This window comes from Bubalus kerabau, chromosome 13 (genome assembly GCF_029407905.1).
Source record: "Bubalus kerabau isolate K-KA32 ecotype Philippines breed swamp buffalo chromosome 13, PCC_UOA_SB_1v2, whole genome shotgun sequence".
Classification (NCBI taxonomy): domain Eukaryota; kingdom Metazoa; phylum Chordata; class Mammalia; order Artiodactyla; family Bovidae; genus Bubalus; species Bubalus kerabau.
Window position 1 is genome coordinate 52,470,806 of NC_073636.1, and position 13,604 is coordinate 52,484,409.

General features: G+C 58.6%; 1 protein-coding gene across 2 annotated transcripts; it reads left to right on the forward strand.

The window, feature by feature from the left end:
* Positions 1–2,600: 2,600 nt before the first annotated feature.
* Positions 2,601–13,154, forward strand: SLC4A11 (solute carrier family 4 member 11). Of its 2 annotated transcripts, none has more exons than XM_055544329.1 (20): positions 2,601–2,789; positions 4,613–4,657; positions 6,885–7,037; positions 7,172–7,218; positions 7,446–7,677; positions 7,746–7,830; positions 8,062–8,185; positions 9,520–9,732; positions 9,807–9,900; positions 9,998–10,123; positions 10,198–10,311; positions 10,401–10,533; positions 10,793–10,866; positions 11,286–11,535; positions 11,607–11,713; positions 11,801–11,969; positions 12,061–12,234; positions 12,445–12,640; positions 12,720–12,889; positions 13,016–13,154. In XM_055544329.1, exons 2-20 carry the CDS (start codon positions 4,627–4,629, stop codon positions 13,077–13,079), a joined length of 2,556 nt encoding a protein of 851 aa, XP_055400304.1. In that variant the 5' UTR covers positions 2,601–2,789; positions 4,613–4,626; the 3' UTR covers positions 13,080–13,154. The 2 variants fall into 2 exon arrangements, with proteins under 2 accessions (XP_055400304.1, XP_055400305.1); XM_055544330.1 differs by having other exon boundaries at positions 7,749–7,830.
* Positions 13,155–13,604: the final 450 nt, after the last annotated feature.

Below are 13,604 nucleotides of genomic sequence, written 5' to 3' on the forward strand. Positions count from 1 at the left end.
CAGAGTGTTTGCTTTTATTTATTTCCTAAATGCCATGAGAAGCCATTGGAGGCAGAGAATGGATGGTGGGTGGGGGCAAGTCAGAGGGCCAGATGAAGGATGATGTGCAAACGCAGAACTGAGCTCTATTTTGAAGGTAAACCTAACAGAACTTACTCATGGATCTGTGGATGAGTTGGGTCCAGGGCAGCCAGGTAGATGGTGGTGAATAGTGGACTCAGGAGCTCTATTTTGCCTGAATTTCATTTGAATTCCCAATTTGTCATCCAGGTTGGGGACAGAGGGTAAGTAGGCTATGTCATGTTCAAGCCAGGAGCTCAGTAACAGGCATCATGGATCCAGAGGAAGATCCAGAGCTGGCCAACACTCTTAGGTCCGAGGAGGTGAGGAGAGAAGGGATTACCTAGTTACTCAGTGGTAAAGAATCTGCCTGCCAATGCAGGAGACATGGGTTCAATCTCTGATCTGAGAAGATCCCACATGCCACGGAGCAAGTAAGCCCAAGTGCCACAACTACTGAAGCCCACACACCCTAGAGCTTGTGCTCCGCAACGAGAAGTCACGACAATGAGAAGCCTGTGCACCACAGCTGGAGAGTAGCCCCCACTCTCTACAACTAGAGAAAAACCCGCACAGCAAGGAAGACCCAGCGCAGCCAAAAATAAATTTAAAAAAATTATAGTGGCTAAAGGAGAAAACTCAGTTGAAATACTTCAGAAAGCCATTAAGCGCCTTGTGGAACTCAGAACTCAAGGTTGTGTCCACAGCCCAGTAAAGTCTGAGATCTCGAGGATGGGAATGAGAAGGAATGTGTGTGTTTACGTCTGAGTCCCTAAACTACCTGTGTAAGGACCCAATGGGGCACAGAGGTGTGGAGGTGAGGGGAGAGGAGACGGGGGAGACCTGAGGCATCTCAGCCTCTGATCCACAGTGGACAGGAGGCGGCTGGGAAGACTAAAGGAAACAGCTTCTTGCTCTGCAGCAGGGGTGTAGGGGAGCCAGCGACTCTCTCCAGGACAACGGGGGAATGGAAACCACAAGGGCAGAGCACAGGAGGCTGTGGTAGAGAAGGGGTCAGAAGGGGTCTGGGTCAGTTTCTGTGAGTCTGGTCCATAGGCCCCTGGGGGAGATATTGACCGGGGGCTCCTGTTTCCTCAGTGATCTCAGTGGTGAGGCCGCAGATGAGGGAGGAGGCTGCAGGAGGGGATGAGAGGTGGCCCCTACATTCTAAGTTTGCCTCCTGGAACAGCTGGGTTGGAAGGTCCAGGTGTTTGGGAGCGGCTGGTGACACGGAGAGGTAGATATAGAAGCCTAGGCATTCTGAGCTGAGAGGGGCTGAGGGCACAACGAGTGGCTTTTCAGGGGTCCAGCCCCTGCACCTCCCACATGGAGCTCTCCTCCCTGACAGTCAGCCTGCCTGTTGTCAGCCCCCCTCAAATCTCCATCCCCTACTCCTGGGGCTGGAGGAGTCTGTGCCGTGGGGCTGGAGTATAGCTAAAGGGCATCTAGAGAAAGTCCCATGGCTGTGTGGAGAAGGTACCCCAGAGCAGAGATGATCTCGAGTCTCTGCCTAGGCTGCTCACCACAACCAGAGAAGCACGTGGCCAACCCCGAGCCAGGCACGGTCTGAGCATCTTCTTCAGTAGTGGAGAGCAGGGTGCTCAGGGCCATCCTGATCCCCAGGCCTTCATCTGCCAAGGGGGGCAACCTCATAGCTTTGCTCCTAATGCTCTCTTACCTCGCTGGGAGGGGAAACGAGGTTAGCCTCACCCAATCCATGCATGGGGCTTCTCCAACGCACCAGGAACCCTTGGGGGCCACAGGGAAGCCCCCTGGTAGAAGTGGGGTCACTTTCTGCTTGCTTCGCCCGCCCTCTTCCAACGTCTGGGAGACAGAGGCTGAACTCCGTGCCAGCAGGAGGTGAGAAGGGGAAATCGCGGCTCTTCCTCGGGCTGGCAGCCAGTGTGGAGGGGATGGGGGTTTAGCACTTCGTTGTGGGGAGAGTTCCTGGGTCAATCCGGGGCCCGAGAGCTGTAGAATCATTTGATGAGAAGCCGCGGAAGGTCAGACCAAGAGTTCATCGGAAGGGTTGGATTTGCCTGGCCGCGCGTACCACCGCCTCCCTGCACAAGCACGCGCGCGCATCCTACCTCCCCCACCTACTACTCAAGGAGGACCAGGCGCCGGAGAAGGCGCGTCCCAGGGCTGAGCTGCCTCGTGTCTGGGAAAGAAAACCGGGCGGCGGGGCCATCTTGGGAAGGAAAAAAGCTGCAAGTCAAGACCTTGACCAAAGAGAGAGCCGAGGACTCAACGAGACCAGGAGCGAAACCGTGAAGGGCTTTGCCAGCAAACCCGACGCCGCCGAGTCGGGAGGGCGGCGGGCTCCGCCGGCCAGGGCGTAGCCCAGAGAACGCGCACCGGCCGGTGTAGAAAGTCGAGGTGCGCTTCCTGGAGGAGGAGTAAGAGGATTTGCTGCCTGAGAAGCCAGGGTGAATGGAGGAGGCGGGGCCCGGGTGGGCTGGGCCCAGCGGAGGCCCCCTGCCGAGAGGAGGGGACTGGCCTAGTACTTAAAGTCAAGACGAGGGAGGCCCCACAGGGACCCGCCGCACCATCTCAACTCCGAGGGGTTCGCAGCTCACCGTGCTTCTTCGCAGAAACTTCGCAGCCCTGCTCAGCCCCTAACCGGGCGACACCTGGGCGGGCGCAAGGGCCCGAAGAAGCCCAGTCTACGCATTCTAAGTGGCCGCGGGCTCCCGGGAGCAACCCGCCCGGGGTGAAAAGGAGTACGGGTGAGGGCGCGGGGCGGGCGGGCGGGACCCTGGTCCGCGCCGCACGGCCTCCGGCTCCAGGGAGGACCGTCGGCGCGGCATTAGGACCCAGGCGCGGCCCAGGGGTGTGTCGCCGGCTCCCGCCGCCGGCCTGTAGGAGACTGCGAGGTAGGGGTCCCGAAGCGTCCCGAAGCCCCGGGTTAGGACCCGGGGCGTGCGCGCGGGTGTGCAGCGGTTCTGCGTCTGACCGCTGGGCCGTGGCCGCGGGCACCAGGTGCGCGTTCCATCTCCAGCCATGAGGCCGGTGCCCGCGGCGGGAAGGCCGTCCAGCCTCCGTCGCAGAGCCGTGCTGGGCTGGGAAGCGGAGCCGTCGAGGCGCTGGGAGGAACGCGGACGCCGTCGGCCTAACACGGCCCCCGGCGTAGTGGGCGAGAGGGTCTTGAGGGCTTCCCAGCCGGGGCGGTGGTGCCCGGGGTGAGTTCGGCCTCTAGGAAGTGGAAGTCCAGGTGGGTACACGGGTGGTTGGGGAAGCACAGGACGGCTTCGTGGGCACTGCGCGCTTGACTTAACGCCGTTTTAAAACAACAGTGTTTGAACTTACGAGATAGCTGGGGGAAGGGTGGAAGTCTTGCAAATAGCGGGGCGGAGTTGTGGGGTCCCCAGCACCTCGAGCTCCAGGGTCTTCGCAGGCGGGCGTCACCCCCTCGGAAAGCCTCATTTTACGTTCTACCCGACGCCTTCGGCGCTGCGCGGCAGCCTGCCCACTCTTAGGGGTTCCTGGGCCTCTGACTGTGTCCCCTGTGCGGCCACGGCAGTCTCTCGGTCGCCGCTCTGACGCCTGAGGGCCAGCACGGGGGTGTACTGTTCACGTGCACTTGAATCGTGCGGCATGGGAGTAGGCTGTGCACCATCCCCACCCTTCCATAGCCTCGTCACCCTCTTCCTGTGTCCATCCCGCGCCTCTGCTGCTACGTTTACTGCCCCCGCGCCTCCCTTCTGCATGCCGCCCGGGCTCCTGCCCCGGGAGACGGTCCGCATTCTGCACGACCCCTCCCCCCGACCCCCACGGTCTCCGAGTCTGAGGCTCTTTCCTCTCGTGCACGCGGCCGCTTCTGTCGCTTCCTTCCTTGAACAGAGCAACACAAACAGCGTGGAGCATCCATCCGGGGGCCCGGCGCAAAGAGCGCGCACGCCCCACTTCACCCCACCCCCGCCCCCGCGCCATCTCCCAAGAGGACCAACGGCTCCGCCTCCCAGGAGGCCCGGAAAGTGGGTGGCGCTGAGGGAAGGAGGCCGTTGCCCCAGGTCACCCCGTGTGACCCCGGGCGCGGGAGGTTAGGGGCCACTGCACGTGTGATGGGTCTTGATGGCGCCAGGGACCGACATGACAATGAGAGCCGAAGAGATGTGCTGGAAGAAGAGCCTCAGCCCAGTTTCTGGACTTTGCAGCGAAGGCTTGACAGAGGGAGGCTGTCTTCTGCAGGGAAGGTGGCCAGACAGGTCTCCTCCCTCCAGATTTCTACAACTAGCGTATCCTTCCTTCCTTCACGGGGTACTGTTAATTATTCCTGGAGAAAACATGCTGAGAACATCTCCCCGCCTCCCTCCTTTCCCACCTGGACAAGCCCCTAGCAGATGGGTTGAAGAATAACAGGAAGTGGCTTCCTCTAGCTCCTCAAGGGGCCCCTGTCTAGTGCTGGCCCCTGCTCCTTTTTCTCCCAGGGGCTCTGGGAAGGGTAAGAAAGACTCGCAGGGGTTGGTGAGGGGTGGGCAGCAGATATGGAGGAGAGGCTGTCCAGAACTGACACATGGAGCTGCTGACAATTCTTTGGTTTGCCTTACAGAAAACTCTTCTGTCATGTCGCAGAATGGATACTTTGAGGATGCAGGTGTGTGCCTTTCGGGTGTGGGTATGTGTAGAGAGCTTCTTGGTCAAAAGGCTTTAGGGGACCTAGTCCATCCACCTGGGTAATCATGGTCCTCTGCTGGTGCTGGGATGCCTTTGGATTCTACCTCCAGGAGGTTGTGGTGTGGTCAGAGAGGCAGCTGACACTGCCCTGGACACTGGCAGGTCTCTGGGGGTCCTGGGGTAGCGAGCTGCTCCCCATCCTGGGCTATGTGGACCATCTGATATGTCATGGTTTGCTGTTAACAATGCTTTGGTTATCTGACCCGGTTTTAGGCCAAATGTTGTATATGCCCACATTCCTAAGATCCTGCCCAGCCCTGTGAGGGAGGGGCTGCCACTGTCCCTCTAAATTGCAGTCTCTGCACCTCAATTTTCCCTGCTTGCACCAGCCTAGCTCTCTCCCTCCCCATTCTCTGGGGTGGCTACATGCTCCTGTGCCCAGATTCAGGAAGCGGCCTGACGATCGTTTAGTGAGACAGTGCCTGGACAGAGCGGCAGTGTGCTCTACATAGGGCTCCCAAGGCATGATGACGCCATGTGCCAGGCTGCTGGTGGGCAAGTCCCAGGAGCCTTGCAGTGAATTGGTGGTGTCTATTGGGTAGGACCTAGGTTGAGCTCAGGATAGGGGAGAAGTGGGGCAGTGTGAGGGACATTTGGGGAATAGACAGTGCTGGTGGGGGTGGTAGAGGCTGGGACAGGTTGGGGCTGGGAAACCAAGCAATCTAAGCAGAGCAGGTCTAGAACTGGGGAGGAAAGTGTTTTTCATGGACATGAGCTCCATGACACATAGGGGAAGGATGTCTTTTGACTTTAGTTCTTCTCTGGGCTCTGGGTGCAGTGCAGACCTGGAGCTTAGGGGTCACCAGTCCATGAGGGTGTTGGTAGGGGAGGTCTAGTGCTTCCTACCCAGAAAAAGCCCAGGCTGAGCACAGGATATTGGGGGAACAGGGCCTGGGATGTAAAGAGGAAACCAGCAGACTAGAGTGGAAGTGAGTCAGGGTGAGTCACTGCCTGGCAGGTGGAGGCGTGCTACTGACCCGTCCCTGTCCCTCCATGGGTGTTTTTAGGTGTTTGTGGGATCTGACCTACAAGGGCCCCAGGAGAATCACAAGTGGTGGACCACAGGGGACCCACAGGACATAGTGAGGAAGAGGGGCCAGATAGGCCAAGAGTAAGGCAGGGAGGGCCCTCGGTGGACTTGCCAGAGGAGGAAGGTTCTGTTGAGCCTTGAAGAAGGCCCTCCAGGGAGGGAAGCCCTCAGCTTGCAGGACAGGAATTAGCCTACCTGGGGTGCTGGCCACCTGGCCTGAAGAGTAAGAGATTGAGGTGGGGATGGCACTGGGCCTGAGGGACCAGGGATCTGGACTGAAGCAGCAAGGCTGGCTCAGAGGCAGTGAGAAGCCCCAGCAGGGCTCAGAGCAGCATGTCAGCCAGGCGGCTTCCTGTAGGAGGGAGCCTGTGCTGGGGAGCAGTTGCAGGAACTGAGAGGCAGACCAAAAGAAAGGGCAGCAGGCTCTGTGCTCTGGGGTCCCAAGGCCTGAGATGAGGCCTCCTTCTGGGGTCCTGTCCCGTCTGTCCCTGGCTCTATTTCTCTGGCTCTCCTGCTGCCTGGGCCTTGTCTGATGTCAGACTAAGCCTTCTCAGCCTTAATGCTTTGCCCCCCACACCCTCCTGTGCCAATGAGGCATGGATACTGCAGGGCTCTGGCTTCCGTTGGGTTAGAAGGAGGGAGCAACCCTCCCCAGAAGCCAGACAGCTCCCTCCTCCCTGGGGAGCCAGGCAGGTCCAGGTCCCACAGCCTGGAGGTTCTGGGAAGGCAGTGGCCAGGCAGTCTCAACCGTGTCATTGTACCATGTACCTGGCCCAATGTTTGTGGAACGGACATGTCTTTCTCTAGCTAAAGGATATGCATGGCACAGAACCGTACATGGTTCCCACAGCTGAAGAATGCTGGAGAAAACTGTTGGGTAGGGGGTGCCAGCTGGCTGCTATGCTCAGGGCTGGGCCAGGACCAGATATTGGGCCTACCTGAGCCAAGGCTTCCTTCCCGGCCGCTAGAGGCCGCCCTCACCACTCACCAAGACTGCGCCCCGTAGAACAGCCCAGGGGCCCTGCTCCTTTGGCTCGGAGTCCCTCTCTCCCATGTGTAGCACTGACAGCCAGGCCCTCTTGGGGGGGGTCTCTCTTGGTGGTGGTTGGGGCTCCAGGCTACCTCAAGTGTGACACAGATGATGCCTCTGAAACCCGTGAGGAGAGCCTGAGGGATGAGGCCTTCGACACGGTCAACTCCTCCATTGTGTCTGGCGAAAGCATCCGCTTTTTTGTCAACGTCAACCTCGAGGTGCAGCCTACCCAGTCTGGTATGGGGGTTGTGGCAGGGACAGGTTGGGGGGGGCATGCACGGGACTGGGGACTGAACAGATACGGCCCACTTCACCAAGGAGACCTAAAGGGCTGGGGCAGCACCCTGAGCCCTCCTGCTTTCCTCTAGCAGACAGTGAATCACCTGGCGGCTATGGGCTCCTACACACCTCCCGCAAGGTGAGCGGCCCATTGGCTGGATGGGAAACATTTGGTTCCAGGCCGCCAGCTGGGGGTGGAGGTGGTCGCTTCCCTGAGAGAGCTCGTTATTAGCCTGGGGCCGACCACACTGGCCTTCTCTCTGGGAAGGGGGTGTCAGCCAGGGACTGTCACAATGGAGGGGTCCAGGCAAGGACAGAGGGTCTTATTAATGGGCCTGTCTGGTTCTGTGCACGGGGTCCCCACAGTACCTGAAGTTAAAGAACTTTGAGGAAGAGATCCGTGCACACCGGGACTTAGATGGCTTCCTGGCACGGGCCAGAATCATCCTGGATGAAACGGCCACCTCCCTGGATGACGTGCTGCGGGCTATGCTGTCCCGCTTAGCCCAAGACCCCTACAACACGGAGCCAGATTGCAACCTGGACCTGCTCACGGCCATGCTCTTCACTGACGCAGGGGCTCCCATGGAGGGCAAAGGTAAGGGGTGTCTCTTGGCCTGGGCAGGAGGTCAGGGAGGTAGACCATCTGACTCTCCACTTTGTTAGCAGTTCACCTGCTGTCGGACACCATCCAAGGGGTCACTGCCACAGTAACGGGGGTACAATACCAGCAGTCATGGATCTGCATCCTGTGAGTTGCCAGGCCACCATGGTGGCCTCCCCACGTCACCTTAGAGACAGGCATCCCGTAGTGGAGGCTGGCCTGCTCAGTCTCGGGGGAGAGTGAGGAATTCATCCCATCTGGTCTTTTTTCCTCAACAGAGGTCACTGGGGTCATAGTTGGGAGTTCTGGGTGGCGGGGGTGGAGCCCCAGCTCCCAAGGATGGCAGCCATGTGCCGTGTGCCCTCCCTGCCCCCCCAGCTGCACCTCCAAGGCCCTGCTGAGGCGACACGTGTGCATCAGCCGCCTGGACCGCCCACAGAACTGGGGGGAGAATTCCTGTGAGGTGCGGTTTGTCATCCTGGTGCTGGCCCCACCCAAGATGGTGAGGAGGGGTTTCGGGTGGCTCTGTTTCCTGGAAAAGAGGGTACCAGGTTACCCTACCCTCTCCCTGGGGGCATCTCTCCCAGTGCAGGAGGCCTACAGAATTGGCCTCCTACGGCTACATTCTCACCCTATCTGTTCATCCCTGGGTTTATCTGAAGAATACTTGCTAGGTCCTCATCAAGCCCTGATTTCCCCAGAAGTTGCCCAAAAGATTATATTTCCTTCCTGATTGAAGAGAGATACTCGTTAAAAGTATTACTGTTCAAACCAGGGGCCTTTCTTTGGCCTGCAGGACGCTGACTCTTCTAATCAGCTGACTGTGATTTGTTGACCAGAGTCCCACTTTTTCCTGGGCTGTTTACCCCCTGGCCAGGGGTAGGTTATCTCACTTTTGTAGGGGCTGAGACATACAATTTGGGGAATCTTCTTTTATGGGAGAGGATTTAAAAATCTTGAGTAGAAAATGGCAAGGGTCCCTCTCTCCAGGCTTGGGAAGGGCCTTAATGCTTAAGCTTCCATTGGCTTTTTGATGATTCTGCCCCTGCCTCAGATGCCTTCAGATGGCCCCTCCCCAGGCTTTCTCTATGCATAGGGGTGCTAATGGGATCACAGACACACTGCGAATCTCTCTAGATGTTACTGTGCTGGGAACAGAGGAAGAGCATCTAGGGCAGCAGGCATCTCATGGGTCAGAGGAGTAACAGCTGACAAGGTGGCCAACAGTTGGAAAGAGCAGAATCCCTAGGGCTGAGTGGCTAGACTGGCACCTTAAGCTCAGCCAGCCTGACACCTGGCTCCGCCTCGGGAGAACAGGCCTGTTCTAAAGCTACCAGAAAGCAGTGGGCACGCCGCAGGTGCAGGCCTGGGACGCAACTTTGGGCAACCCAGAGGGAAGGACGCCGCCTCAGGGGCCAGAGTTGTCGCGGTGAGACAGGCTGCTGTGGTGGAGGCTGGACACGGAGCTCGCAGACAGGGCTGACCTTGGCCAGGCAAGGGGGGGAAGGCCAGGTGGCCTGGAACCCCTCTGGAAATCAGATAAAGCAGCAAACAGTGCAAACGCCCCAGGTGAAAAGAAGCTGAGCAAACAGTTTTTTTCCATCGTCAGGATTTCATTATCCACAATTACGCAGATTTAACCTGAGTTTGTAAGAAAAATACTAGGTCAGTGGTAGTCTAGTGATCTGCTGACCTGGTGGCAACCGTGGCAGGATCCACTGTGTGTGAATGTTGGGGGACTACACCTGGATCGTGGGGAGAGGAGTGGCCAGGGCTGGGGAGGGTGCCCTCTGCTCTGCAGTGGCTACAGATGTGACTCTCTCACCCCACCCCCAGAAAAGCACCAAGACCGCCACTGAAGTGGGGCGCACATTTGCCACCATGATGTTAGACATCACCTTCCGCCAGAAGCTCCTGAAGACCCGCACAGAGGAGGAATTCAAAGAGGCCCTGGTCCATCAGAGACAGCTGCTCACCGTAATGAGCCACTGTCCGAGTTTCAGCATGGACTACAGCATGAGCTCCATCTGCATCGTCAGACACCCACAGGTGCAGGGCAGACATGGCCTGGGCGGGCAGCCCGGGGCAAGGGCACAGGGCTGATGGGCATGTCCTTTTCCCAGCCCCCACAGCAGAAGGACTTTCTCCCCATGGGGAAGGGCATCCAGGAGGACGTCGCCCGCAGGTTCCCCGTGTACCCTCTGGACTTCACTGACGGTAAGTGTCCCATGACCCTCTCAGAGCTTGGCCTGTAGCTCAGGCCCCCGGCCTGGCCTGCGTCCCCAGTACACGCCATCCCGTCTCCCTTTCCTAGGCATCATCGGGAAAAACAAGGCTGTGGGCAAATACATCACCACCACCCTGTTCCTCTACTTCGCCTGCCTTCTGCCCACGATTGCTTTTGGGTCCCTCAATGATGAGAACACAAATGGAGCCATCGGTGAGGGGTTGGAGGCTAGCGGGGAGTGCTGGGGGGCCCAGGGCCATGGTGCCCCCTGACCCTCACTTCCTCAGACGTGCAGAAGACTGTGGCCGGGCAGGGCATCGGAGGCCTCCTGTATGCGCTCTTCTCTGGGCAGCCGCTGGTGGTGCTGCTGACGACCGCGCCCCTGGCCCTCTACATCAACGGTGCAGCGGGGGCGAGAGCGGGGAGATGGGTCTTGGGGTCCCTGCCCCCACCCGGCCCTGACTGCTCACTCCTGTCCCGCTGCCCGCAGTGATCCGTGGCATCTGCGATGACTATAATCTGGACTTCAGTACCTTCTATGCGTGGACAGGCCTGTGGAACAGTTTCTTCCTCACGCTTTATGCCCTCTTCAACCTCAGCCTGGTCATGAGTCTTTTCAAGAGGTAACAGAGCCTTCCCTAAGCTCCTGGGACTTTCAAGCAGGAGGGAGACCAAGGCCAGGGACGTGGGTCAGCTTCCATGCCACCCTCCAAGGCCCTGTAACCCTAGATAAGATGCAGTGCCCCTACCATATCATTACCCCAAGGGGAAAGCCTGGGGCCCTGGCCCTCTTCATGCAGGAGGGTAGGAGCCATGCCAAGGCTTGGGGAAACCCCCCTCTACGATTCACCCCATCTTATGAGACATACCTTCTGCTGGCAGGTCAACAGAGGAGATCATTGCCTTGTTCATTTCTATCACGTTCGTCCTAGATGCTATCAAGGGCACAGTCAAAAGTGAGTATTATACAGCCAGTGGCTACCTGCTGCAGGGGAAGCTGAGTTGAGATGGGGTGTAGACTGTGGCAGGGCAGCCAAGAAGCATGCAAGCTAAGGCTGCTTCCCCAGTCCAGGGTGCTACAGGAGTCACGACTGACAGAGCGCAGCAATTAGCAGGTGACAGAGCTGTCTTAGGCAAGATCAGAGGCCCTGGGCCAGGCAGGATTTGCTGTCAGAAATGGACAAAGGGCAGGGTGTGGGGTGGTGGGTAGACAGGCAGGTTGAGGAATCCTGGCTGACAGAAGGCCAGCTCTCCCCTCTTCCGCCCAGAATCCCTTTCTCCCCTCAGGGCTCCTTCCGCCCACATCCAGGAGGAAGTTGCTAGGCCCAGGCTCCCAGAGCCCAGATGGCTGAATTCTGATGGTCTGTACCCGTAGTCTTCCAGAAGTACTACTATGGCCATGACGCTGCAGTCTTCAAAGATGAGCCCTCCTTGGTGAGCCTGCTGGGCCTCAACAGTAGCCTCCACACTGCCCTCAACACCAGCTTTCTGACCAGTCCACCAGAGCTAACTTCAACGGGCAGCCAGGACCCCGAGCCCCTGGCTCGGGATACGGCTGTGCTCAGCCTTCTCATCATGCTGGGCACGCTCTGGCTGAGCTACACCCTCTACCAGTTGAAGAAGAGGTGAGGGGTGCCCTCTCGGGTGAGGGGAACACAAGCCCCTAGGCCACACTGACACTCACCTGCCTCCGTAGCCCCTACCTGAACCCCTATGTGCGTGAGCTCCTGTCAGACTGTGCCTTGCCCATTTCGGTGCTTACCTTCTCTCTCATCTCTTCCTACGGCTTCCAGGAGATTAAGAGTAAGTTAGGACCAGCCGTGGGGTGGGATGGGGTGGGTTGCTCTGTGGGGGATACAAGCTTGAGCAGGGGCCTGTACCCTACTGCAGTGGTCAAGTTTCGCTACAGCCCGAGTAACAGCCTGTTCGAGATAGCCGAGATGCACTCGCTATCCCTGGTGGCCATCAGCAGCGCCATGGGCCTTGGCTTCCTCCTCTCCATGCTCTTCTTCATAGAGCAGAACCTGGTGGCTGCCTTGGCCAACGCCCCACAGAACAGGTTTGCAGGGCTGGGCATGGAGGGGTGAGCATGTGCCCAACCTTCCAGGGGCCAAGAGGGCTCTGGCCATATGTGACCCCGCCCACTGCAGGCTGGTGAAGGGCACTGCCTACCACTGGGACCTCCTGCTCATCGCCATCATCAATACTGGGCTGTCTCTGTTTGGGCTGCCCTGGATCCACGCTGCCTACCCCCACTCCCTGCTGCACGTGCGAGCACTGGCTTTGGTGGAGGAGCACGTGGAGAACGGGCACATTTACGAGACGTGAGTGTGAGGAGGGCCCCTCGAGACGTGAGGCCAGAGTCACGAGGGCCCTGAGGTGGGGGGCAGCCCTGGGCCACATGGGACTTAAGGAGGGATACTGGCTTGGGGGACAAGGGCCCAGAAGTGACAGAGCCTGGTAAACATGTGACCTGGGATGGACACAGCCCCGTGGACCAGGCCAGAGTGACTCAATGCACTGGACCCTCATAGGATTGTGAACGTGAAGGAGACACGGCTGACCTCCCTGGGCGCCAGCATCCTGGTGGGCTTCTCCCTCCTGCTGCTGCCCTTCCCACTACAGTGGATCCCCAAGCCTGTGCTCTACGGCCTCTTTCTTTACCTCGCGCTCACCTCCATCGACGGCAACCAGCTGTTTCAGCGCATGGTGCTGCTGCTCAAGGACCAGGTGAGTGGCCCTGAGAGTGGGGGTAGGGGTGGGGGACCTGGCTCCAGACCTGCCCATACCTGGTCCCTGCCACCCACAGACGTCATACCCACCCACCCACTACATCCGGAGGGTGCCCCAGAGGAAGATCCACTACTTCACAGGCCTGCAGGTCCTGCAGCTGCTGCTGCTCTGTGCCTTTGGCATGAGCCCACTGCTCTACATGAAGATGGTCTTTCCCCTCATCATGATTGCCATGATCCCCATTCGGTACGGAGGGCGGACAGCGGCAGAAAGGACTCAGCAGGGTGGGAGAGGGTGGGCTGGAATGGCTGCTCTCTGCCTACTCCTCCCTGCCCCAATGCTTATCTTCCTGCCTGGTCCTCCTCCCCGCAGCTACAACGTGCTGCCCCAAATCATTGAAGCCAAGTACTTGGATGCCATGGATGCTGAACACTGACGCCCTGACTAGCAGGTCCTGGCCACCCCCCATTCGCCCATTTCTCCAGGTCTTGCCAGGCTGGCTGTGTAGCTGTGTGTGGGCATCTGGGAATGCTGCTCTGTGCTGCACCCCCTCACAGCTATCCCAAGTGGCCGAAGGTGCCTGGGCACTGAGGGAGCTCTGAGGGATGTGTCTGCTCCTCTTCCCACTAGCCCTTTGCTTTGGGTCCAGAATGCTGTTCAGGGCAGCTTCTGCCCAAGCAGGACGGATTTTCTTTTGATAAAGAGTGTCAGGTAGCCGAAAGAGAAACCATTTCCTTGATTGTGTAAGGAACTTGCTGGATGCACATTAGAGAATAAAGCTCCTATTTCTATGCTTCTACATGCCACCTCCATCCATACTGCCCTGCCCCAGCTTCTGAAGGCCACCCAAGGACTCTAGGGAGGAAGAGACGCTCACAGGGGAAGAGGGATGAAAGGGACTGACTGTTAAGTGCCACCTAAGGATTGTTACTTCCAACTCCACACAGCACCCCAACAGGGA

Excerpts from the sequence above, each read along its gene's own strand:
- SLC4A11 (XM_055544329.1), top strand. The coding sequence starts at position 4,627 with ATGTCGCAGAATGGATACTTTGAGGATGCAG. Across the intron at positions 7,831-8,061 it reads CAGTCATGGATCTGCATCCT|CTGCACCTCCAAGGCCCTGC; the intron begins GTGAGTTGCCAG and ends CTGCCCCCCCAG. Across the intron at positions 12,235-12,444 it reads AACGGGCACATTTACGAGAC|GATTGTGAACGTGAAGGAGA; the intron begins GTGAGTGTGAGG and ends GGACCCTCATAG.